At 44.0% G+C, this 26,258-nt stretch overlaps 1 protein-coding gene across 3 annotated transcripts in view; it reads right to left on the bottom strand.

The window, feature by feature from the left end:
- Window positions 1-26,258, bottom strand: part of PALLD (palladin, cytoskeletal associated protein) — a 221,924-nt gene that overhangs the window by 30,024 nt on the left and 165,642 nt on the right. For 2 of the 3 annotated variants that reach the window (XM_082237221.1, XM_082237220.1), the window contains 5 exons: window positions 11,046-11,732; window positions 4,151-4,286; window positions 3,305-3,406; window positions 1,514-1,564; window positions 134-355 (listed from right to left, as the gene is read on the bottom strand). In XM_082237221.1, coding sequence (XP_082093347.1) covers window positions 134-355; window positions 1,514-1,564; window positions 3,305-3,406; window positions 4,151-4,286; window positions 11,046-11,732 — 1,198 coding nt within the window. The remainder of the gene's footprint in view (window positions 1-133; window positions 356-1,513; window positions 1,565-3,304; window positions 3,407-4,150; window positions 4,287-11,045; window positions 11,733-26,258) is intronic. The other variant, XM_082237219.1, reaches the window with a different exon arrangement.

The raw sequence follows: 26,258 nt of genomic DNA, 5'->3' as shown, positions 1-26,258 counted from the left end.
TGACAATTCCTTGCATTGCAGGGGGTTGGACTAGATGATCACCAGGGTCCCATCAAACTCTATGATTCTATGTTTAAACCGAAAGCCCACTGACACTTTGTGTGTACCTCCAATTAAGTTTCTTTTCTCTTACCTTTGGGTTTGGGTTTCCAGCCACTCTGCAGGTAAAGGTGACTGGCATTCCTTCAAATATTTTGTAATGCTTCAGCTTCATCTCAAAATATGGTGCCACACTGTTCTCCGGGTCTTCTTCTCCATGTTCGACCTCATCATCAGACTCTTCTACAGGAGATCTCTCCAGCCGAAACTCAATCTCACTGATCAGCCTCTGCTCAAAACTGGAGACTTTGTATTCCTACCAAACAAGAAAAGCTCAGCTAAGTTTCCAGTTAGTTAACTTCATTCTCCATATATATATATAAAACAAAATCCATTAGGATTGCACTTAAAGAAGAAAACTGTATTCTTGAATGTAAAACATAAGAATCTCTGGGTGGGATTCATCTAACTAGCCTTGTCAGTGGAAGCCCAGCACGAGGACTTCCATTTGTGCAATGGGGCATCTTCTCCCACCACATCTCCAAAAATTTCATGGGGCAAACTGGAATGCTTGTGCAGACAGAACAGCAGTATGGTAAATCCAGTATTACCATCTTCCTGCACTGGGAAAGGAATTGCATATGGTAACAGTGAATTTATGGCATAGCTGGATATTGGGAAATTGTGCAGTGCACTTTTAAGGACCTACTGCATGGTCACATTCCATGTCCTCCCATTATTTATTGTTTTCTCAATAAAAGCCACCTGAAGTGCCAGATTCAGAAAGGGAGGAAGAGGTTGTATGCAATAGAAATGTTAGAATACTTTGAAATTCAGCTGGATACCTTCTTACATGTGCCAACAAGGAATTCATTTAGACAACAGGTAGAATTCAACACTACGTTCTTCCATTCAGATTAGCTACAGGCAGCCATCCCTTTAGATGTCAAGTTAATGCAGGATAACCTGCTCTTGGTGGCTACCATCCAATAAATGTATCACATAAATAAAATAAGGTCTGGCCGTACAGCACAGCAAAGCTTTAAAATGTTAAAAGGTAAAGGGACCCCTGACCATTAGGTCCAGTCGTGGCCGACTCTGGGGTTGCGGTGCTCATCTCGCTTTATTGGCTGAGGGAGCCGGCGTACAGCTTCCGGGTCATGTGGCCAGCATGACTAAGCCACTTCTGGCGAACCAGGGCAGTGCACGGAAATGCAGTTTACCTTCCTGCTATAAAGCGGTACCTATTTATCTACTTGCACTTTGATGTGCTTTCGAACTGCTAGGTTGGCAGGAGCAGGGACTGAGCAACGGGAGCTTTAAAATGTTAGCCACAAACATTAAAAAACTGTGCATAACAAAGAAAGAGATAAATTTATGGAAACAGAAATTTGTAAAGTCAGGAAAGGAAAAGACACCAGAAAACAAACAAGTCAGCAGATAGCAAGCCAAGAAAAAAGAAGAGAAGCGAAACCTTTTGATCATCCTTGGGAGTCACTACAGAAGCACCGAGAGAGGCAGTTCCCTGCAAAAGGCAGAAAAAGAAGATAGACACCGAAAGTAAGGAGACTCAACTCCAGCCTGAGAGAACTCATCAGAATGCACCACATGCTCAGATTGCCAAGTTCAACTAAAAATAATTTTTTTCAAAGTTATTCCAACTTTTCATCTCACTTCTGGACCTGGGTTGTATCCAAAAGTGCAGATTACCTATTGATGAAGCAAAAATGATGACAAGATGCAGAGACCGTGGTTTATCTTGAGACAGTGAAAGATCAGAAGGAAAGAAGGGGCTAGAAAGGAGAAGATGTTAAAATTTCACTTCCACCTTATCCTGTGAGGAGAAAGCACTCTGTCTTGTTTAAAATATTGCTCATGGCTACATTACCCTTATTTACACGATTTTATTCTCTTGTTCAGGCTAACTTCAGATGTCACAGTTTTGTCAATGTAAGAGGAATCATGCATCCACCTGCATGATTAAACAATTGCCCCAACCATAATAGTTCTTCCAGCAGACACAGTCTAGGCATCCCACAAAGTCTTCAGGTCCCCCCCACCCCTTAAAATTATGCATGTAGTTAATTTAACTGATGAGTCTACATCCACGTTTCTTTGGTGAAAGCTTTCTGTATACTTCCTAATCAAAGCTTTGGACTTTCTTGGATTTTTCATTATTGTATCCTTCATGGATATAACCTGTGGCTCCTCAGATAGTGTTGGATTTAAATTCCTAGCAGCCCCAGAATGGGCAATGGTCAGGGACGATGGGAGTTCTAGTCCAGGAATACCCACAGAGCGACAGGTTAGCTATCCTGGTTTAAGGACTGGTTGTCTCCCTCACCTACTGTACTGGCTACTGAAGTACAGGAGCACTTCTATGACCTTCAAGAAGAGAATAGCACTATCCATTCCTTCCTACACATACAAAAAATGGGAGGAAGCCCCAGAGCGACTAATGGCAGAGGGAAAATGGCAGAGAAAATAAACATTTTTTTTCCTGTGGGTGGGGGAAAGGCTTATGGCAAATTCAGATATTCCATGTTATCAGTAATAGTGGAACATTATTCACAGTGCTTTTTCCTGGGGGTACACATACCCCTAAACATTTTGTGAATCTTTGTACTTTTGTCCATTTACTGTATTTATTGTCCCCGATTTGAACTATAAAATGGTGATTCTCTTGAGTCAAAATGAGAGTACCCCAAAACATTTTTTTAAAAAAGAAAAAAGCACCGGTTATGCATATTCATGTGGATGATAGAATGTCTAGAATATCTGTCCCACTGGAGAGGCTGACTAAGGCAGGAACTATTCGGCACACTTTTGGCATTAAAAATAAATTTCATCGAGTCCTTTGATGACTATATCATCAAGAGTTGGAATGTGCATCAAAATCCTTTTCTAAAACAGAAGCTCGGCTCTCTCAATTATGGGCATACTGGATAGCATGCTATTATGGGATTCAAGTGCAGCTAAAATGCACACTGATAATCTGGTTAAACCCTCTAAATCTTGGTCTATTTTTCCTTCACGTAAAGAAGGAAACTCCATTCAGGCAGCCATGAATGAGGTGTGGGGGCATTAAGCATGCCTCCTTCAGCAATAATCCACGGTATAAGCCTAAAACCCAAGTCAGGCGTGATTCCCTCTACTGCAAAAAAGCAATGCTTTCAATCAGCCCTCAAACAAGCAGGCACAGAGAGAACCAAGAGAAATAAACTGGCTCTTTTTACTGTGCAAGTGCAAAGCTACGTAGCCGCACCTGTCCTGCCAGTTCTTCTTCCGGCTCTTGAATATTAAATACGGTTGCAGCGCTGTCAGCACCTAGCAGTCGACGAGCCATCTTCTCTTCGTAGGTTAACTTCTAAACAAAAGGAAAGAGAAGGAGAAATTAGCATCTGTTACTGGTAAGCAGATGGGCAACACAGCAAACAGCAACTTCATTTCAGGAGTCAGTTCTGAGACTCGCCCATGCCCTAGGGCACATTTCCTCCCTGAACAAAAACTGGAGGGACATTTTACCCTTACAGCCCCTATGCAAATGCTCTTTTATAAAGTACGTAAAGGAAGCCTATCTTCTGTAGTTTTACATGCCGTTAATCTGAGCAAGAAGTTTTAGAGTAAGTTGGCTTCAAAAGCTATTTTCATTGGAGTAAGACTCTCCTGTCAGAGGAAGGGAACCTCTCATTCCAACCGATTGTAAGACTACACATCTATTATTCTCTTCTTATGCAGTGTCTGCTTTACTTCAAGGTCTATTTTGCCAGTTAACAATTGCGCTTTCCCCCTTTCCATGTGCTACACATTAAAACCAAAATACAGTGGTACCTTGGAAGTCAAACACTATCTGTTCCGGAAGTTTGTTCGACTTCCAAAACATTTGGAAACCAAGGTGCAGCTTCTGATTGGCTGCAGGAACTCGCGTCGGGACGTTCGGGTTCCAAAGAACGTTTGCAAACCGGAAAACTCACTTCCGGGTTTGCAGCGTTCGGGAGCCAAAATGTTCAACTCACAAGGCGTTCGGGATCCAAGGTACGACTGTAAGTGTCTACAAACCGAATATGTGGTGCTACTGATTTTTGTCAATAAAGATCTTGCTGCTACGTACTGGTTGGCCATTGTTCAGTAAGTCTTCTTTGAAGCGAAGCTTTCTTTCCAGGTCCTGAATAACAGCATCTTTTGTGCCCTGAATTTCTTCATCAGATGCAATCCTAGCAGTTCTGCCTGTTTTCTTTGGAAATCCACTGCAAAGAAAACATAAATAACTGTGGGTGCTATACACAGAGAGAGCAGTTGCCCCAAACTTGGATCCACAAATTCTCCTTTTATACCTATTATTGTTTCCTGCACTATCTCCATCTTGCTCCTCTTCCCACTCCCTGTTGACTTGTTCTCCAATCAATAAAACCATCCAGAGGGAGAGACCAAGGCAAGCAATTACACCTATCACCTCACTCTGGTCAGATGAACAAGCAGTGACAGCAAGGAGGACCACCAGGACCAGGAAGAGGTTGACAGTGGGGCCCCTTTAGTGGTATGATCCTTGGCAGGCCCCCAACAATGCCAGCCCCAGTGTTGGCAACTAGCTGGTACAACTCATTTCTTTCTAGAATGAATAAGTGAAACTTCTCCTTGAAGATTTACACACACACGCACACAATGTGTGTGTGTTGATAAGGAGAAAGCTTCAAATCAGTTAGAATAGCAATATTTCAAACTCCATGTAGGCTCAGTATCTGTAATTTGCTTGAACGTACCACAAACAATATATAAAATCCTACTTACAAAATTACAAATAAATGGGCAGAGCACATGTAATTGATATGTTCATGTAAGAATTTGGGGTGGGGTGGCAGAGCAGGGAGGTTCTTATTAATCTGTTTCTTAGCCTGACCTACAGAACCAGGCAGATGGCTTTCTCAGTAGTGATGCCTGCCCTGTGGAATGCCCTCCCATCAGATGTCAAGGAAATAAAAACAACTATCTGACTTTTGGAAGACATCTGAGGGCAACCCTGTTTAGGGAAGTTTTTAATGTTTGATGTTTTATCGTGTTTTTAATATTGTGTTGGGAGCCGCCCAGAGTAGCTGGGGAAGCCCAGACAGATGGGTGGGGTATGAATAAATAAATAAATAAATAATTATTATTACTTTGTCTATCAAAACATACAAAAATATTCACTGGAAACAATGAATTCAAAATTAGCACACAAATCGCCTGGTTTATGCATAACACTTAGCCAATTTGGGTAAGCCTGAATGAGCAAGTGTGCTTGGATACAGTTACAAAATCATGGCCACTTCACTCCTCTTTCTGCTGCGCTATTGAGAGCTAAGCCATGGTTTGGCTTTGCATTACTTATGAACTCCAAACAAACCAAGGTTTGTCTTTGGCTTACTGCTTGTGGTCTGTTTGTGGGGAGTCAAAGCACAAGCTTGGGTTCACACATAATGCTAAGTCAAACCATGGCTCAGCTATTGGCAGTGTAGCAACAGCAGGAGCCAAGAAGGAGCAAAGCAGCTATAATTTTCTTCTGACAGTGTACCAACAGACTTGCACTGTTTGGCTTAATGTGACGTGCAAACAAGACCAATGACATTATGCTGCATCTGCCAAATCCAAATTTAAAAAGAACATATTGCTGGTATATGACTCCGAATAAGATCAGAACCATAAAGATACTGATCTTCACTGCTGGAAAGACAACTTTCCCTTAGCTGAAAGGGAAGTGAACTGAAAGGGAACATAACCACAAGTGATTACTATATTCCACTCTGCAACCATTTTGGATAATTATTAATGAAATTAAGAGAATTATAAGCTACAATATACTCTTAAGGATCTTTTGGGAATAAGAGTGTTACACTGATATTAATGTTGATAATTTTTTTTTCTTTTAATCCATACACATAACCCCATATTAAGCAAAATCTATTGTAATTTATTTGTTTAAAGCCTTTTCCTGAATTTCACATAAATGGAACTTGTGTTCTTTGGTATCTAAAAAAGAACCTTAATACCACCGCCTGAGCCCTTTTTATCTAAACCAAAAAAGCAACATATTTTTTAATAAATATATAAAATAAATATACAAGTTAAGGGAAAATAAAACCAACTATGTTTTTCAGCTATTAGATATTATCCAAAACTTACCAAAAACAAAACAAAATTCCCATTAAAAAGTAAACTTGCATTAACTTCAATCACCCATGAGGCCCCCTTCTAACATGGCAAGTGCATAGGCCTCTAGCCAGGTCAGTAAGCCAAAAGCAGCAAACGGTTGGCTTGTGCCCTACCAAAAGATCCTGAGTAAATAAGTCAGGGCACCCTTCCCTCTCTCTCAATAGAGTATGACATATGCTTTGTAGCTTTGTTTAGTTGAGACTGACAGCAGGTCACTTGTCATTAGAAAAATGTTTTTACTGCAGCAATCACTTAGAAATAGAAGTAGATAAAAAGCATATGGGAAATAAACCCTTCCAGATGCAACCATTTGTCAAGGTAGAAGAGGTCAGTCCTTTTGGCTACTGTACCAACCTGGAGAGTGCCTTCTTTCCCATCATAGGAGCCAACTCCTAGGGGACAAGGTCCCTTCAGCTCCCCCAAAAAAATATTTGAGGGGGTCGGGCCCCTCCAAGGTTGATGGGCATTGCCATTCAAATGATGTGTGCATGTGATCAATTATGTGAGGTGGGGCTTACCTGCCTCCCCATATTTTATTAAAGTTGGCACCCCCAGCTTCCCATTAAGCCAAATTACTAGCCAATGCTTACTGAGGAGTAACCCACAGCACTCCATCCAAATTATGAATGAGACTTGGCGTATCTGGACAAAGAACTGCTTGTGTCCTTCATAACTCTGGGCAAATTTAATAAAATCAATTTATGTTATGCACATACTGAACATAACTTACATTGCTCTTCACAGTATCTGTCTACAAAATAACATGGCGGGGGCTGGGTGAGCCACTATGAAGTTTCTCAGAGATATTTGATAAAAGTTGGGACAAGTGCAACTATGGGGAATCACCCATGTTTTCTTGTGAAGCAGCAACTTCAGAGTATTCTGGCTAAAACCTGTGTTCCAGCCAGGCTTTTGTCCTGTCTTCAGGATTCTCTTTCCGAACAGGATTTATTAAGGTGCCAAATGGGACTGAGGACAACAATGTCCTTAATGCCTCGCTTCCTTCAAGAGTGTGAGTACTACTGCTACACCCACCAATGTCTTCTGCTTTGGTATAATAAAAAACAACAACCCCAAACCTTAAAAAGTGTCCGTGTTTTGGTTTTGTTTCCAATAGATAAGGAGGAACAAGAAGAAGAAAAAGTTGTTGGAGCCCAAACTGCTGTTACTGAAGGCAATGTGAGTCAGGACTCCCCCACAACCCTCCGCCAAAAAAATCCGGGGAAAGGAAGAGATCAAGAGCGCACACTGCCGCTTGTAATCAAGACGTTGGCTGCAACCCAATATATATGGGATATTGTAGCATTGAGTTAGTGTGCTGGGCACTTCTACTACAGCTGGCAAAGGGCTTGTGCACAAAAGACTGCATTAGTCAACTGAAGCCATTATCTGTGACATCATGTGCATGCACACATTTATGGCAGAAGTCTTTCGCACAGCAGACCAGCCAGCTTCACTTAGAAGGTGGGGTGTGCTGCTTAATGAATTGCTTAGCAGCATGATGTATTGTCTTCCTTTGATATTGCTTATGAGCATCCTTGATCAATGAAAGGAAATGATAAAAATCAGTGGACACTGGGTGACTTGGTAGTTACCGAAGCAAAATCAAATTCAAAAAAGCACATTTGGATGAGACAACCAGCTGCTTCCACTCAAATAAATGCAACCTCTCCCCCCTGCCACATAACATTCCTTAATCCTCTCAATTCTCATAGATCTTTCATATTTGATTGACTGCTTTGAAGAACATGGAAACAGCAATTAAATTTAACATCAGCAAGAAAAGAAAAGAAATCTAATGGTAATTTTGGAATGCGTAAACAATGCCCATTCCAAAGCAATGTTTTCTTTTACATTTTAAAGGTTTTTATTATGTTTGGGGCTGGCTGTTCCTACTCAGAGCCATTACTGCTGGGAGCTATGCACACAGAAGAATTCTCTGTGAACATTCAGAGTTGCACCAAAGAATGTGAACAACCAATCTTGCACAAATCCTGCTTCTAACCCTCTTTCAAGCTGACATACCCACAAGCTGAAAATGCATTCTCCTGCCCTCTGACGTTGCAAGGGATTCCAGTCTAGCCATGGACTGATGACTAACTCTACATTCTCTTTCTAGTGGTTATGTACTGTATATTTGCAGAGACTCCTTATGAGCCAGCTGTGCTTTCAGGCTCAACCATGCGACTCCACAAATGTAAATAGAGAGAGAATTTGGATTTGCTTTTGGAGATACAATTAAACTGCACTTTCATATGAACAGAAAGGAACGAAACAGAACCAGTTTGGGATTCTGCTACATGGCTACATGATCTGAAGAGGACTAGGAAATAGATCCAGCTATGTATGTACCTGGTGGCTGTAATGAACACAGTCAATCAGAGAGAGGAAAAATAGGCATTAAGGCCTGCAATTTGTTTTTGATGCAACTGAAAAATGCACTCAGAATCTTCTGATTCAAAGCAACCAGACCCACAGCATAGATAGGAAGCAGCAATCTCTGCTGTACATGATAACCACTGGTAGACAGAAGGAAGGGTCAGCAACAGCTAAGGTTGTGGACAAGGAGCATAGTAGCCTGAAATGGAAGGGACAACCCAAATTCTAGTTCATTAAAAAGGGAGCAACATCCCACAAATCAGCTGACCAGTGGGACACACCACTCTCTTTAAACTATTCTACCCAAAGTCTGGAGCGAGTTTCAGAGGAGGGTAGGAAAAACTATGTCTATGAAGCAAATTCACAGATCTCTGTGGACAGGAAGAGGGCTGGCTGGGCTCCAGGAATTTTGCCAGGGATTGCCACAGCCCGCTCATTGGCGGTCCATTCTATTTCCAGGCCTTCTTGCATACTCTTCAATTTTGCACGTATTTCTCAAGTTAAGCAATTGTTTAACTGGTTTTTATTATGTATCCAAGTTGCTATTTCTAAATGTTTTCTGCATGCAGTAAACAAACCTTTAGAAACATAGGTTTTGGTTGTGTGTGTTTTTAAAAACGCAAGATTCTGGAATGCCTAAACCTATATGCTGGCAATCTAGCACTTTAAAGCTGTCCAACTGGAAGATGTTCACTTGAACAATGATGGTTCTGGCAATGCTGCCAAATCCACAATCTACAGAGGCCTCTAATTCACAAAAATGAAGCTCCTTCGGGTTGAAATGTTTATGTGATATTTATTGCTCATGTTCCCATGCCACATGTTCGGGAACAAATGTTACTGAGCCTTGATTGAGAGCTCTATAAAACTTTGGTTTCATGGGAAATCACGATGTCTCCTTTGGCTTCAAGTTGATTCCATTCTTCTATTTAGCTATAGTGAGTTTTCATCCATTATTTCCTCAACTCCCCCCCCCCCCCAAATGTGCAGGACATGTTTGCTATTAACTCCTTAGACTTTATGCCAGGTAGAAACAGCCACCGGGAAGTAAGGAGGAGGGGAGCTGAAACCAAATGAGCTTTTGACCTTTTAAACAACAGGCCACAGCTGAACGACGTTAGGTGCGAAAAGGCACTGTGTGGGAGAAGACCTGAAGATAATGGGCAAGGCTGAAAGGGAAGGTCTGGCCAAGGCCATAAAGGAATGTGGTGTCAAAGGAGGCCAATGCAGCTCTTTATCTCTGCAGTGGTTCAAAATAATCTAAAATTATCTTTCCTGGTTAAGCTTCCTGCAGTGCTGATTATTGTCAGGGTGGGGAAGGGGGAGATACTGGGATCAAGGCTCTACCCCAGTATAAGAGTTCAAAAGCCCAATGGCCACAATTAGCAGAATCCTAAGTAATAAGAGCAGGGATGTGGGTGGCACTGTGGTCTAAACCACAGAGCCTAGGGCTTGCCGATCAGAAGGTTGGCGGCTCCAATCCCTGTGACGGGGTGAGCTCCCGTTGTTCGGTCCCTGCTCCTGCCAACATAGCAGTTCAAAAGCACGTCAAAGTGCAAGTAGATAAATAGGTACTGCTCCGACGGGAAGGTAAACGGTGTTTCCGTGCGCTGCTCTGGTTTCACCAGAAGCGGCTTAGTCATGCTGGCCACATGACCTGGAAAAACTGTCTGTGGACAAATACTAGCTCCCTCGGCCTGTAAAGCGAGATGAGCACCACAACCCCAGAGTCATTCATGACTGGACTTAACTGTCAGGTGTCCTTTACCATTACCCTTTTAAGTAATACGAGTAGAAATATGAGATTATACTGGCAATCACAGCCCTTCTAAATATGCACCTGGCCAGTTATTGCTCTGCTGGTTGGCTTAGAACGGTGCCCAGCGCCATCCCTTCCCGGCTGTTTCACATACTGCATGTTTGGACCTAGACACACATACCTACCTTCTTAGAAGGGAAGTGGCAAAAATGAGAAGTTGTAATGTTGCCAAGGACTGGGACCCAGAGTAAAACAATAACTTTAGTCATCTCAGGAGGGTGGACCAAGGGAAAGGAAAGTCTAGGTGAAGTCTGGAAATTATTTTGAAGCCAGCAACTGGTGGGCAATGAGAACTCTGTGGATCGACTACTCCTCTTGCCTGCCCTTGAAATGCAGCTTCCTATTCTGGGCTGAGGAGGAAAGGTAGTTGGCTATAGATATAAGAGCAGCATCCAACAACCATGTGCATGTAAGAAAGGGGGGGGGGATGAATGCTGGTAGAAGACCATGCATGATGGCTGAGATACCTGCCATACAAATGTGCTCTGAGAGATATCCTACTGGAATAACACGTTAACTATGGAGACAGTCATGGAGGTGCCTACAAAAAGCAAAGCACTACAAGTAAAACCAAGACTAATAAATCATTGTTTTGAGAAGTCCATCAAACATTGATACTTACGGTGGTGTGACGCCTTTTGGAAGTCCTAGTGCGTTGACAGAGATGGGAGGTGGCTGGGATGGCAGCATGGAGCTGAGGAAGGCGGCTGGGGACTGGCCGGAGTTTGAAAACCTTGATGTTGGAGAAAGGCTGCCAGAGGGTGAAGGGACAGAAGTCGGGAGAGGAGGTGGCGGAGGTGGCGGCAGTGGAAAGAAATCGGCGGCTGGAAAAGATGATGTTGGACTGAAAACTGGTGGAGGTGGAGGCGGCGGAGAAGGAGACCACGGGTACTCCCCTTCCGGAGCAAATGGCTGAGAGAAAGAGGGAGCAGATGTTCTACCAAATTGTTTCTGAGAAGCTGTTGGAGACATGGGAGATGGAAGGCTTGATGTTGAAGATCCGGAGGAAGGAGTCACATAGCTGGAAGCAGGGCTGATGTTCTGCGCAGCAATGAACTGCTTAGGACGGGCATAGTTGAAGGAGCCGGATGACTGCATGGTGGGAGCAGAATGGGAGTTCAGAACGCTCATTTGCCCAGGAGAAGTGGCAGAGTGACTTGACTCGAGTTCTTGGAATGACGGTGGAGGGGGGAAAGTTGGAGACAAAGGCAGAGTCTGATGGAAACCAGCTTGCTGCTGAGGGCACCACTGGGCAGATTCTTTTTCCAGTCGGATTTGGTTTTGCAGCTGCTGAAGCCTTAGAGGGTCCCTGTATTTAAAAACAGGAGAAAACAAATTTAATTTTGTGTTGTGTTGTGAACAATGCCAACAACAAAAAGAGAAATGCCAGTTTGGTCCTATGCGGATAAACATTCTTGACCTATATTCCCTGTTAGCAGATGAGAAGTGGGGCATGGGAATCCCAGCTTATACCCTGCCATGTGTAAATTCTCTGCCTCCTTTCTCGATTATAGGCTGCACCTGCACCAAGCTAGACAGAATTACCACTGTTACAAGGATTTGAAGCTGTTTTTTTCCAAATCCTGATGGAAAGGTACTTTGCATAGTGATAACCATGGTTAAGGTTAGCATAGATGCTTTAACCATGGTGAAGACCTGGCAGCAATGGCAGAAACAGAGAAAAGTGGACATGGGGGAAGATACAGACAATTTCCCCTCTCATAACCATTACAGCTGTACCACACCCTTATCTGCGTGTGAACCAGAGCTTTTAAATGATGCCCCCCCCCGAAGTTAGCAGCACAAATGATACAAACCAAAACTAAGGAATGCTTAAATATAAATGCACAATAAACAAACAAACACACCTATGTACCAGATTAGCTGAGACAATAATCTCATTCCAGGAAATAATGTTCTCAGCTTCCTTATGATGAAAAAAAGATTTACTACCCTGCAAAAATTCATTGTGAATGCCAAAAATAATATTGCTATCACAAAACAATGAAACACATGACAGAATGCAGCAACACCATCAGCTCTTTATATACGGCTGCAATCCTATGGGCGCTGACTTGGGAGTTGGTCCCACTGAACAGAGCTGGCTTTACAGTCCAATCCTACTCATGCTTACAAAGTTCACAGAAGCCTAACCTGCAAACCAACCAATCATTAGTCTGCTTTTAAGTCATAAAAGGGGCTGATGGACTCAGTACCTCCTCCACTCGCCCTGCTATATTTCCATGTTGCAGGTACAGGAAAGGGCCTTGACCAGCATAGAAACATGGGCTGATGGAGGGGGCAAGGAATGCTCCACCCCACCTCCCACAATGCACTCCCTTCCCTGGATGCAGTTCCTTTCCACCTCTAGCAACCATGCAAGAGCTTAAACACAAGGCTGTGCAAAAAAAGCCCACCCCAAACTCTTCTCTAACTTGTATTGAATTATTTCCCACTCAAGAGAAGATTTCCTATCTCCCTTGAAGTTGGCACATTTGGTGAATACCTGCTTCCTGTGTAACCTGCCCCAGGCTCATAGCAAGGGTGGAACAAGTAGGACTGCACCACCACCTGGGGTGCTTTACTTCACCTAAGCTTTAAAATAGGGTTCCCCCTCCCAAAAGGAGCCTTGAAGAATAAGAGCTTGGTTTACAATAAGAACATGAACGGCTTAAACAACAGTTTCAGGCAGGATGGGGTAGGAGGTTATTGTTGGATTTGAGTGAAAGGAAGAAGCCATGGAAGCTACAGAGTCTGGTGTGTGTGTGTGTGTTTATTGTGGAACTTCTAAATATTTGTGCATGGGACAGCAGCCAGCCACTGTGCCACATAATGCACGCAAACTATTTTAGCAAGTATTATATGCAAGATCACACCCATGCACTCAAAGGGCTACAGCTGCTCTACTGTAGCAATGCTACATTCTCAACGAAACCTCAATCCAAGCAAATATCAGCTTTATCCTTGTGTGGTCTTTATTGGAAGATTCATCCGTCTTGTTTACATGCTGTCTATCACAGCTAGAAAGCCACAAATAGTCCTAAATGTTCCAGATGCTGTTCTTTTTCTTATAATATTATTATGTGTGCACACCTTTTTCTCTTTTAGTATATCTGCCCTATAAATATTTATATCATAGCTGACAACTTTAAAATCTTGGCCTGGATATTGCCCTGCAAGTGAAGTCTCATATATTATGTGGTCTTGACTGTTGCAGCCCAGCAGATGCACAAAAGCAGTAGTCATCTAGTAGCTGACTCTGAAGAGAATATTCTTCCCACACACATGGCAAATGTTACGTATATACAAAGACTTCCAACCTAAAACATGCAGTTAGGGCGAGGTTGGGTCTGTCACAATTAACGGCAAGGAGAAGGGCTGTAGCTGAGTGGTAGAGCTCTGGCATTTCCATTCAGGGCGAGGAAGGGCTCCCTGACTGTACTCTGGGGAGCCCCTGCCAGTTAGCATAGAAGAGAGATGGAGGTCCTAGGCCTGCCAATTGGGCCTATGCAGCCATTTTGTCTAGGCACACCCTCCTCACTCACTTGTCATTAGGTGCAGGTCACACTGTGGCTGTTCAAATTTGGTGGTGAATACAGAAGCCCAGCTTGGATTGGTTCCACTCAGCAGATCCCAATCAGAGCTCCTGAGTGGCACTGACCCCTGTTGCAAGCTTAAGAGTGTGATCCCAAGTATTCCTTGACAGCATGGCCTACGGTAAGATGTTTAAATGCAGCACCGAATGCAAGTCTTGCTGGCTTCTGGTGGGCACAGCTCCACCTGACATCCACCCACCTGTCAAAAACAGAGATCTGTGGATGGGTAAAAAAGGTAAATTACCCCTGGGTGGTTAAGTCCAGTCAAAGGCGACTATGGGGTTGTGGTGCTCATCTTGCTTTCAGGCCAAGGGAGCTGGCGTTTGTCCACAGATAGCATTTCTGGGTCATGTGGCCAGCATGACTAAAACTGCTTCTGGCACAACGGAACACAGCAGAGCAGTGCATGGAAACACCGTTTACCTTCCCACCGCAGCAGTACCTATTTATCTACTTGCACTGGTATGCTTTCAAACTGCTAGGTTGGCAGGAGCTGGGACAGAGAAATAGGAGCTCACCCCGTCGTGGGGATTCAAACCACCAACCTTCAATTTGGCAAGCCCAGGAGGCTCAGTGGCTTAGACCACAGTGCTACCAATTTGGGATCCGGCCTGCCTGACCAAGATGGCCTCCCACCCCTAGTGTAGACAATACTAAGCTAGACAGGGATGGGGAGCCTATGGTCCTGCAGCTGTAACTGGACTACAATTCCCATTGCCCTGGGTGATGGGCCACCCTGGCAATGTTGCTTCGGATTAATGGGAGTCAGTAGTGAAGCAACATCTGAGCCATTCCTTAAGAGTAACTTCCTCTCTTACAATAGAAAAATTCTTCAGGAAGGACCCACGGGAAGTAAGTTACAATTTACAAGTGGGGCACAAGCCACGGGACTGAACTGAAATGACAAGCTCCAGCACGGCTCCTGTTTATATCAGTTGGGATTTATGTGTCATCAAATCTGCTTGGCTGGCTGACAGTGGTACTGTAATTAAGTAGAATTAAGAATATTTTTTTTTGTCCTTTCCCTTCTAAAGCACTTTCATTGGATTACAAGGATGTCACGCAGTTGATTTATGAAACCAGTTGTGCAAGGCTTGTCTTTAATGGAAGGAAACTGAGAATGCTTGCTTCCTTTAGGCCTGCTACATTGAGCAGTAGAAGTTGTGAGTATTCCGCCTCTAATAAGTGTTGCAGATTATCAACCGACTGAATAGCAACGTTTATCTACCACTCACCAGAAGAATCCAATATGCATTTGACAGTGCCATCTGCACTGGAAGCTGGGTTTGGCACAAAGCTGCTGAGCCCAAACATGGAAGTTTCTCAGGCTTTGATTTGCAATGTAGCAAAACTGTACGTAGCTGGAAATTCTGCAGATTGAATACTGTAAATATGGCCTGTGGTGTGAGCCAACTGTGTCCTTAGGGGGGGCCAAGGTGACCCCAAGACAACCCTCTAGGGTGGGAAACCTTTTTGGCTCCACTGGCCACATCTGACAGATGCAAACCTCTTTGCGATGAGACAGTTGCTGAAATGCAGCGGGGGGGGGGGGGGACTTGCCTTGCTGCCTGCTATGTTCTTTGAAGATACAGTCAAACTGAGCTGGTTTGGCTTCACCGGGGAGTTTCCTCTCTGGGATCCAAGGCGTTCTGCAGTTCTTCTCCTGTCTCCATCTCCCCTGTCTCTGGCTGCCTGGTCTCTTCCTCCTGTCTCCCCAATTCCACCACTGGCAGGTGACTCACGAGGAGCACAGCACCCCACCAGTCACTGGTCCCTTCCCTTGGATCATCTTCCACTGCACCTGCTTTCTCTGCCTACACATCCCTCCACTCCTTGGCTCCTGCCCATCGCTGACACCTGTGGTTTGCCAATGAACTCTGAACCTACACATATCAGGTGGCATAACCAGCTTCAAAGCATTGCTTGATATCCTAGTTTGTCCACCCCTCGCACACCACGCTGACATTGGTTCAAGCCTAAGAAGAAATGATTGTTTGGGCTTTGCAAGCCAATAATATGTGAATGTGATGCCTAGATGCGGCTGCAGTTAGCATAGTTGTAATGCTAAACCACAGTTAAATGAGACCAGGGAAGAAAGCAAAGGAATTCAAACCAAGGAGAGGGGGCAGGAGATATGCCTGTCCCCGGCCTATGTAAAGACCACTGAGATGATTCTTCACATCTGGAGTATGTGGAAGGGCTAAGGAATGGGAGTCACGCAATTCCTGCACATGCATAATGCAGAACAGCCCCGTTAACCTGACATTAACTGTCAAATGAGGCAGAGGGGATAACAGCACAGGAAAGGCAGCAGAGTCAAGGCAACCAGCCATAAGCAACGCATTGCGGTCCCGGTTTGAGGGTGGTTCTATTTTGAGTTATCTGCGTTGACCATGTGGCCTGAGCTGTAGAAAAAACTGCTCGACAGAGGGCCTGAAAAACATAAGCACGTCAGAGTTACAAGAAGCTGGGGAGGAAAAGAGCAGCGCACAATTCAAGCTGGAGGCTTCTGTTTGGGGGAAGAATCAGGCTGTAAATCAAAACAGTGGAGAAAGGGCTCTTCACAAACCTCTTCCTTGGAAAGGAAAACAGCAACCTGCACCACAATCTGTCAATACAATGTCTCTGTATTTACTGTGCATATTCCTTCAAATCGTGGAACACCAGTGCATTATGTTGTCTCATTCATGCATACCAGTAGCCATCAACTGTACACAAGGCAAGCTTTGAATATACAAAATCATTCTAGGCTGGCACTTTGCCGAGGCTTAGTTAAAGAGACCACTTGCATGATTAATGCTCCAAGATAAGTGATGTTGCACAACTTCCAGAATTCACATTTGGCAAGGCCTACAAGAATGCAGTTTTGCTATCACTCTCCCAGAAGAGTGAGTGATTCAAAGAATGCAATGTGCTGCGTTCTGGAAAAGTCTGTCCTTGGTATCCTGTACATGTTTGTTCATCTTTATTCCAGTGAAACATCCAGAATAGCTTGTACCACTATGCATTTTGCTGCAGAATAATGACTGAAGTTGACTCAACTTTCTTCTTTTAGAAAAGTTCTGCTGCATTCATTCTAGAGATTTTTTTTTTTAATCAAGACTCATTCATATTGATGCAGCACTTCTGCCCAAAACTGAATTTGGTGGCAGATCTGAGATTACCTTATGGTGAATTTAGCCACAGAACCTATAGAATGATTTATTATGACATGCTTCTAATGGCCCTGGAAACATTCTAATGCTCAGCAGGACAGCACAGAAAGACTTCACTCATCCAGCCTTGTAAAACAAACAAGCAAACAAGCCAACAAACCAGTGAGTTCCCAAAAGCCTGTTGGAATAAAACAATAATTCATCAACCAACAATTTGCTGCCCTTTCATGACACCAAAAATCAGTTGCCTCAGTCTGCCACCTCACTCAGGCCTTTCCAAGTGACACAGGCTCTAACAGAGCCAAGCTCCCTGATTTCAATGTTTCCAAGCTTGCCTTGTCCTGTGCAGCCATACGACAGAGTTCATCAAGTATGTTCTGAAAAGGAAACTTATTTTTAGGAAAGACAAAAAGACATTCCAACTGTATTAACGGAAGCCTGTTTTAGGATATACTCATCTATTTCTGCTTTTACCAACTTTCCTGCCTTATCAACATGAAACCCAGCATTTCCCAATTTTATTTTGTCATCTGCCAAATAGGCCTCAAACTAAAGTTTGTCCTGAGGAAACCAGAAGCAGCGATAAGACTAGTACTTGGTGAGAACGTGCGATTCTCTCAGCAATTCTTCCATTTACAGGAAACATTTTTCATATTACTATAATATTTTTTTCAAAAACATGCACCCATTAAGATAGCCAAGGATGGCTAAAGAAAAGAAAATGCTCAATAAGTCAAAGACAAAACTCAGCTAATGCCTAAATTCAAAACTTTTATCAAATTAAACAAATGCCAACACAGCTCATGGCTCCTTCAACATTTGGGACAGGAGAGAAGAATTAAGTACAGACATTTTTTCTACTACTGAAGTACTGCAATGGAAGAAACTGCACCTAATAACATCTTCCCTATAACACAAAATGTCTATAGGCAATGGATTCCATGTCCTTTAGGAAACATTCAAGATCACAAAAAGAAGACCTCAAACCCAGCAGCCTTCTTCAGCAAGTTTCAAAGGTGATTATGGGGTGCAGCACTCATCTCGCTTAAGGCTGAAGGAGCTGGTGTTTGTCTACAGACAGCTTTCCGGGTAATGTGGCCAGGACAACTTCTGTCACAACGGGACACTGTGACAAGTGCCGGAGCGCACAGAAACGCCATTTACTTTCCTGCCACAGTGGTACCTATTTATCTGCTTGCATTGGTATGCTTTCGAATTGCTAGGTTGGCAGAAGCTGGGACAGAGCAACGGGAACTCACTCCATTGCGGGGATTCGAACTGCCAACCCTCCGTTCAGCAAGCGCAAGAGGCTCAGTGGTTTAGACCACAGCCTCACAACAACCCTGTGAAATAGGTTAGGGCCGAGAGTGTGTGAATGGCTCAGTGAGTTTCACTGGCTGAGCAGGGATTTGAACCCTGGTTTCCCAGGTCCTGGCCAAACATTCTAACCGCTACACCATACTGGCTCTAAATTCCTTCAATGAGCAGATGGGGAATATAGTCTGCTTTGGTAACAAAAGCCTTCCTTCAGGCATTCTGAACAGGGCTTAAGGAAACATGCAAGGAGGAGACAGCATACACAAACTTGCAAACTCTGCTCCTCCATCCTTCATACTGCTGCACTACACATGTTTAGTGACTGTCTGCAATGGGGAAGACTCCTGGACTTGAGGAGGCTCTCAGGTGTTTTGAAACTCTTATTTTCTAGCATTTCAAAAGGCACCACACCCTCCACAAGTACAGGAGACTTACTAGCTGTAGAAAGTCACTGGGGAACATGGGGAGGGCAATGGTTACAGGAATGGAGGAAGGGACCTAGTGCATTTGTGTACACTCTTTCCTCCTTGCATTTGTGAACACACTTTCCTCCTTGCAGGTTGACTATTCAGAATGCCCCAAAAGGCTAAACACAGTACCAGTTAAGCCATCCTACTCAACTTTCTCTCCTTATAAATATCTCAGCTCCTGGTTCAAGAAACATAGGTGGCAGTTATTCCAGATTAATTAATCCACAATTAAAAATGCAATCTTTCTTTTTAAACTGACAAGCATCCCAACTACCCACCACCATTTTTAGATTTTAACAGTTTTTCTGCCAGACAAACTTAGGGCAGGGGCTGAGCTTATGACCCTCAAAGATAAAATGACCCCCTGGATACAATGTGGGCTACATAAAATAATCCCTAAAAAGCAGTCTAATATTTGTGTGCCAGGAGAGATTCTGCCTTTTCTTTCACAAACTCTTATTAAAGCACTGCCTAAGTACACCACTGGTTGCTTGGTGATACTGATGCTTTATGATGTCACTGTTGTCATAGAAACCAATTGTCCACACAAGTGAAAATCCCATCTGCCACTAGAAGAGCATGGGAAGCTAAGAGAGGAGGCAACACCTTGAGTCTGGCAGGATCAAAGCTGCTCAACTAAAACACCATCACCACCGCTCTATGGCCCTGGGGACAGCTCCACCCTAAAACAACAGATATGGCACATGAAATCGACTGGTTGCGCAGTCAGGCGGCCGTATGTAAAGTAAACCACTACTGCCCTGAAGGACAGAAAGACCAGGATCGCAAAATGATCTGTTTTGTTGATGTATCCAGCTTAAATATGAAGGACAAATGTCACAGAGGAGGAGGATACAATCATCTTGACTTGGCGAGTTTGGAGGATAAAGAAGTTATTGTAATAAAAGACAACGAGCGAAACAATCCTAATAATACGGAAGGTGCGGTCTGCCTTTTCAAGCAAGGCTCCTCTGAGGAACTCAACGTTGTGAGCTGGCTGAGCAACGACCTTCAGAAATACGCAATTGGATTTCAGCACGCACTGAAACCTGCAAGTGGTTCTCGTAAAACTCAGCCCTACACCATCTCATCCGACAAACTGATCCCTACTACCCCTGGTCCAAGGGGAAGCTCAGATGAACCTTCATACGTCAATAAACTCTGCTCCCTGGTTGTTCAAAAAGCACGTCAGGAGATCAAGGATAAACTGGAATGTAGCGGCATGCGGCAGCCCTCTACTGCTGACCGTAAGGTTTCGACTCCGGCATCCCCTGATAGTTGTTCAGAAAAGCCGTGGTCCCTGGATCTGCATGCAAAAGACATTTTCGGCATGGCACTGAAGATGATACAGCAACACTTAGTGGAAAAAAACAGGGAAGCTGTCCGTGAATCACATTCCACTACCCCAAGCTACACTCACAGGGAGTCCGCTAATTATGACCGGGCTGGAGCATGTCAAAGACCCATATCTACCCCAGTGGCAGGTGGGTTACAAGATCCTCACCATGAACCAAAGCCAGGTATATCAGGGATCCTTTTGTCACTCGTCCAAAAGGTCTTGCGCGATGCTGCTTCAAGTATTGAGGACAGCGCCTGCGATGGGCATCGGGCTTATAAGCCACCCCCCACTTCGTAAATCAGGCTCAGGAGGGAAAAGGCCTTATCAAAAACAGACTAATGGAAGACGGGATATGTATGGCAATATGGATCAGATAAGCAAACAATTTATTGACCAGTTGGTGTGATCTGTGATGAAGTTGAGTCCATTCCTAGCCAAGGCAACCAGTGGTTCCAATTTAGTGACTGGTGACATCTCAAGAGAAGTGCAACTGTCACAATTGCTCATCATAAACCTCAGAAGGGCAAAAAAAGAAGAAGACCTTTCTTCTGTGGGGGAAATCTGACAGGAGGCAACTGGGTCTAATCCATTCTGGGCACAATGGTTAACACACATAACCAGAAGGTCAATGTTTTATAGAGTAGAGAGTTCAAGGTTATGCCTCCTCCTGCACAGTTAATGGTTGCTTCTTAACTTGCTGCCCAAACTGAGGTTGACAAAATAAGAACGATGGAGAATTGTCTGGGAAGAGCTATAGCAAGGGGGATATATGGAAAGAGTTGCTGAGATACACCGGAAAACAACAGATGGATGCCACCGTGGGAAAGACACTCAACTGGCTCCTTGCTACCATGGCAGGAGCCAACTTGTCCCTCTCTTATTGCTTCAGCCCAGCCTAGGCACCTAACCCACTCTTCTTTGGAACAACAATTGCCACTATTATTTAAAAACAACAACACAACAACACCAACCAACAACAGCAGACACAGTGAATTCAACTGGTAGATAAAATTGTAGCTGGGCAAGATCATCAATTAAAAACATTGTAAAAAGTGAAAGCCGAAGGAGACTCTTTTGTTAATCCACGGGACAGGTTCCCCCCCGCCAGGTGCTACTACACAGGTTCTCCGTGAGCTTAGAATGCTGCTTTAAGAAAGCCAAGGTTCTCCAGCTGGAAGGTGCTATTCAAAACCAGGCAAATTAAGGATGCTTTTGCTTAATTTGCTTTCTGTCAATGACCATGAAATGCTTGTTTTGCAGAACTTGGATGAGGTTTGGGGCAGTAATTAGGAAACAGGGCTTAACTTCTAGAGGAGTAACATACAGGGAAAAGGGGACATAGAGGGACAGACTAGGGGCAAAATTCACCTTCATATCACAGGATCTATTACTGCCTTCCTAATTTAACTTTCTCAACATATCCATTATTTATTGCTAAGAATGAGAATACATCTTATTTCCAAGATTTGGCAGGGCAGAGGTAAGCCACATCATGGAGTGTGGTCATAGCCATGCATGCTAACCTCTAGACCAATTGATCTTAAATACTTTTTAATGGCTCAAGAGCATGGGCTTGTTCACAGAACATCTTCAAAGTGATCCCACCAAATGATCACAAAACACATCACCTTTTAACTCAGGTTGCATTTTGGGGTATTTTCCAAGACACTAGATAGGGAAGACACCACCATTACTCTTATGTGTGAAACTCACGGGCTCCTGGTATCAGGTGACAAGGCAATGGGAGGTTTCATCACTGAAATGGGGCTGGGAAGGTGCACAGACTTTTTAGGTAGTAGAGGGAAGCAGAATTGTGACTTTATGTGGCTACAGTGCAAAATCCAATTAGCACATTTCAGGAGGAGGCTGCTATGCGCCTCTTGGAGCCACCAGTGCCACACAACTGCTGGAAAAATCCCCACTCACTACTGCAGCTCCAAGACTGGGAGGAAAGCAGGAAACACCCGAGGGCATTCTCTCTCTCTCACACACACAATGGCAACAAGCACAATCGTGGTGACCAGGAGAGCGTCTCCTTTAATGACAAAGTATGATAAGGTGGGTCATAAGAAACAGTTTTTTAAAAGTCTGAACCATTTATGAAAAGTCCTTTCAGGTTGCGCATTGCTGTCACTCCCTTGTGCAGAAAAAAAGTGCTCAATGGCCAGCTTGTACTAGGTGAACCACCTGTAACAGGAATGAGGACAAGCGCCAGTGGACTACAGAAACTGATGAAGAGCTACATTTTGATATGCAGACCCTGTTTCAGTTGTATGAGTGAATGTGGATGATTTTCTGATCAATTCTCATCTCTGTAGGTAGTAAAGGTCAGGGAGGGTAACAAACGTGGAATGTAAGCAGGCCCACAACTCACACAGGGTCTATGTTCCAAGGATTGCACGTAAAGCCAAAACTGCGTATAAGCAAAACCCATTGGGTTCAATAGTGAGTGGGATTGCCAAAGTCATTTTCCCCCCGAACCCTACACCTTTCTCACCCCCTTTTAATTTTTTGGGTAAAGCTGAATGCACGTAAGTTAAAAGCATGCAAGTTGCAGACTTAAAGTTCCCCCCCTTTTTGGGGCTGTACATTGTGAGGTATCTTTGACACCCATTTTATTCAAGGACATACTGCATCTGTTTTTTTAACCCAAACAAAAAGCAATCTATTTTATCACCCAGTCCACAGACCTTTTTCTACTACAGCTATATCCAGGCACTATAATTGTTAATGTCATTATCCAAAGCCACCCACGGTCTTAAGATTTAGCATTTATGGGTATTCCAAGTGCTGCTGTACAGGCTGATGGAAGTCATAGTCCAAAGCATTTGCAGGGCGCTGGCCTAGGGAAGGCTGCATCATATAACCACAATACAGACTATAAAGGGACACATCAACAAGGCACAATTCAGCAATTTGAATCCCACTGCATGCCCCATCCTTTAGCTCTCCCCATAGTATTTTGGGGAGTGGCTCATCACAAAAGCAGGTTCTTTTTTTTTAGTTCAGATAGGAATTTTCTGTTAAACAAGAAATGATTGCACATCATCTGTGTTTGTATGCCGTCCAGGAAATACTTCATATGTTAGCTATGTCAGCTGCTATAATCCTATAGGAGATATTTAGTTCTTTGGAACCTGGTAACAGAAATACTAAGGCTGGGATATTCTTAAATCTACTCTTTTGGTAACAATTTAATTTGGGATTTGAAATTAGCATGAACTCTACCAGAAGAGGGGATAAATTAGCTTGTTTAGTATGCTTTATACTTAAAAGGAAATTGGTTGTTTCGACTCCTGGCTGACCTAAAGTATACTTGTCAGTATTTAGCAGCATGATCTGCTTCCCTCGTGAACTGCTTCAACTGAATGAGTGGAAAAAGTATCTACAGTACATCTTGACAGGGCTGCTGCATCTCGCTATCTCTAGGAATACCTCATATATGCTTGCCAACAGATCCATAATTCTGCTATACTTCTCAGATGTGACAGAAAGGCAGAATTATTTCGAATGGCCCCTTGTCAGTTGCAAAAGATCTTTCTGCTTTTTGTGGAGGTCACACACACAGCCATGTTGCCTAGACATCCCAAGGAGGATAATAGAATCATAGAACTGTAGAGAGGGAAGGGACCCTGAGAGCCATCTAGTCTAGCCCCTTGCAATACTCTACTTCCTCAACACCTGTGTGCTACCAAATGGCCAGCGAAAGAAGGGTCTGAGACCTGTGCAACCCTTCCTTTCTCCCCAGCAAGAATGGGGCATCTGTGGCTCTCCAGATTATGCTGGGCTTCAACTCCCATCAATTCCCCAGTCTGCATGGCCAGTTGTCAGGGATTAAAGGAGCTGGACTACAATACAGTGGTACCTTGGGTTACATACACTTCAGGTTACAGACTCTGCTAACCCAGAAATAGTGCTTCAGGTTAAGAACTTTGCTTCAGGATGAGAACAGAAATCGTGCTCTGGCGGCACGGCGGCAGCAGGAGGCCCCATTAGCTAAAGTGGTGCTTCAGGTTAAGAACAGTTTCAGGTTAAGAACAGACCTCCGGAACGAATTAAGTACTTAACCCGAGGTACCACTGTAGAGGCTTGGAGGGCTACTAGTGTCCCATCTGTGTTCTAGACAACACAGATTCTAAAATTCTGTTCTAGCATATTTCTTTGGGTCAGGGACTTCCCCTGCAAATGTAAAATGCTTGTTCAAAAAGAAAAAAAGAAAAGAAAAAAGAAAATAAGGGATGCAACTGCGGAGAATGGGATGGGCGTACCAATAGACAAGGGATCAAACACACTGAGCTTTACATTCCCAGCAGAAGCCTCTTCAGGAGCACCTAAGAAGTCTTGTTATCCTAAACATTATTTAGCCAGGATTCCCTTTGATACATACTTATGGCTGAACTGGGGATTCCAACCCATTTCAGCAACTGCAAGACTATGGATGGCTGCAGATCTTCTACATTAATTCAGAAAGGAGCAATTTTGTGTATCCAGTAAAAAAAAAAAAAAGAAAGAAAGCACAGAATGCAAGGATGTAAAGCTACTGTCATGAATCCCATGGAGATACATCATGGAAGAGATGGTTGGATTCTGAGGAAGAATGGGCAGAGCTAAGGGATTTGAAGATCGGTGCCCATGGGAGGGTGGTAGGAGGATGGGGAAAGTGAAAAAGGCAACTCCATAAACCTCTGACCTTGGTGAGGGGGGGGGGCGAGGAGTCTAGGGAATGGAGAGCGGGATCAGGGGAGGGACTAAGCAGGCTGGCAGAGGAGTGTTCCACCCTGAGTCAGATACCTCCTGCTGCGAAGTGGGCCTGGCGCAGTGAAGAGCTCCCACCTTTGCAGAAGGTGACAGAGTGAAATTGGATGCTTAACTGGCACAGAGTCCATCTCCATCTCCAAGGACATGGAGACACCACCAGCAGCATGAACAAGCCTCACAGACCCAACTCATTCGAGGGAGCGTCTGTTTGCACGCCAAGTCCCAAGGCACTGGCTGCTTGCAATGCTATCAGCTGTGTCCACCTCGCTCTTCAAAAGGAAAGTGAGAGAGGCATATTGCTTGTCGGATCAATATAGTTTGCACTTAGCCATCTATCTATACCTCTGATGTACCTGCTGCACCTTTTAACCTGTGTATTTCCTATGTAACGATTGACTCACAGCATTGTAGAGTTGGAAGGGACCCCTGAGGGTCATCCAGCCCAACCCCGTGCCAATCAGCAGCAAAACCTCTGCACAGTACTTGTCCTAGCCCTCGCTGCAGGACAAAGAACTCCTGACTCTTAGCTTGGTTCTTGCCAAACATTCAGAAAAAAAAATCACTCCCCTCACACCAGACAAACACGATCAATTAGCACAAATGGTGAAGCCCACAGGTACTGGAATACCAAAATGAGGTGGAATCTGACCTCTTCGGTCATGCAGAAAAGACGGGGGACTGGGGTTGGAGCGGCTCACACTTCCTCTAACAATTGCTCATGGTTCTGCAGGGAAACTTGCTTCACCCCTGGAAGCTCCTAGCACAAAGGTTTGCGTGTATTGACTTGAGCAGGTCTGAGAAATCACATTCCAAGTACTGAATCAGGACTGTCTTGCTTCACTGCTTGTCTTCTTCATTTCAGGTTATTGTGTGGGTGACTCCTTCTTAGTGTATCCTACCAACATCAGGTAACTGACACAATATATCCCATGTATTGTGCAAATGTCTGAAATAGTGTCCCCACACCACACTGCAAACCATCTTGGGAGATCTTGAAATAAAGCAACCCACGTAACTAAGGGAGCAACATATACATATCCCCCTAATGCAGAGAACAAATGAATTCCCTTTGTCCAGTGTTCGATTCTGAGAAGTGCCTGCAGCCCTGCACAAGACTGTTCCCTGGTAAAATAAAACCACTGCAAAGCAGAAATACTGTTGTCAGCAAGAAAAACAGGGTTTGTAAAAGTCATCAGGTAG

The sequence above is a fragment of the Podarcis vaucheri genome (assembly GCF_965113315.1).
Source record: "Podarcis vaucheri genome assembly, chromosome: 9".
NCBI classification, from domain to species: Eukaryota; Metazoa; Chordata; class Lepidosauria; order Squamata; family Lacertidae; genus Podarcis; species Podarcis vaucheri.
This window is presented reverse-complemented; position numbering and strand designations above follow the sequence as displayed.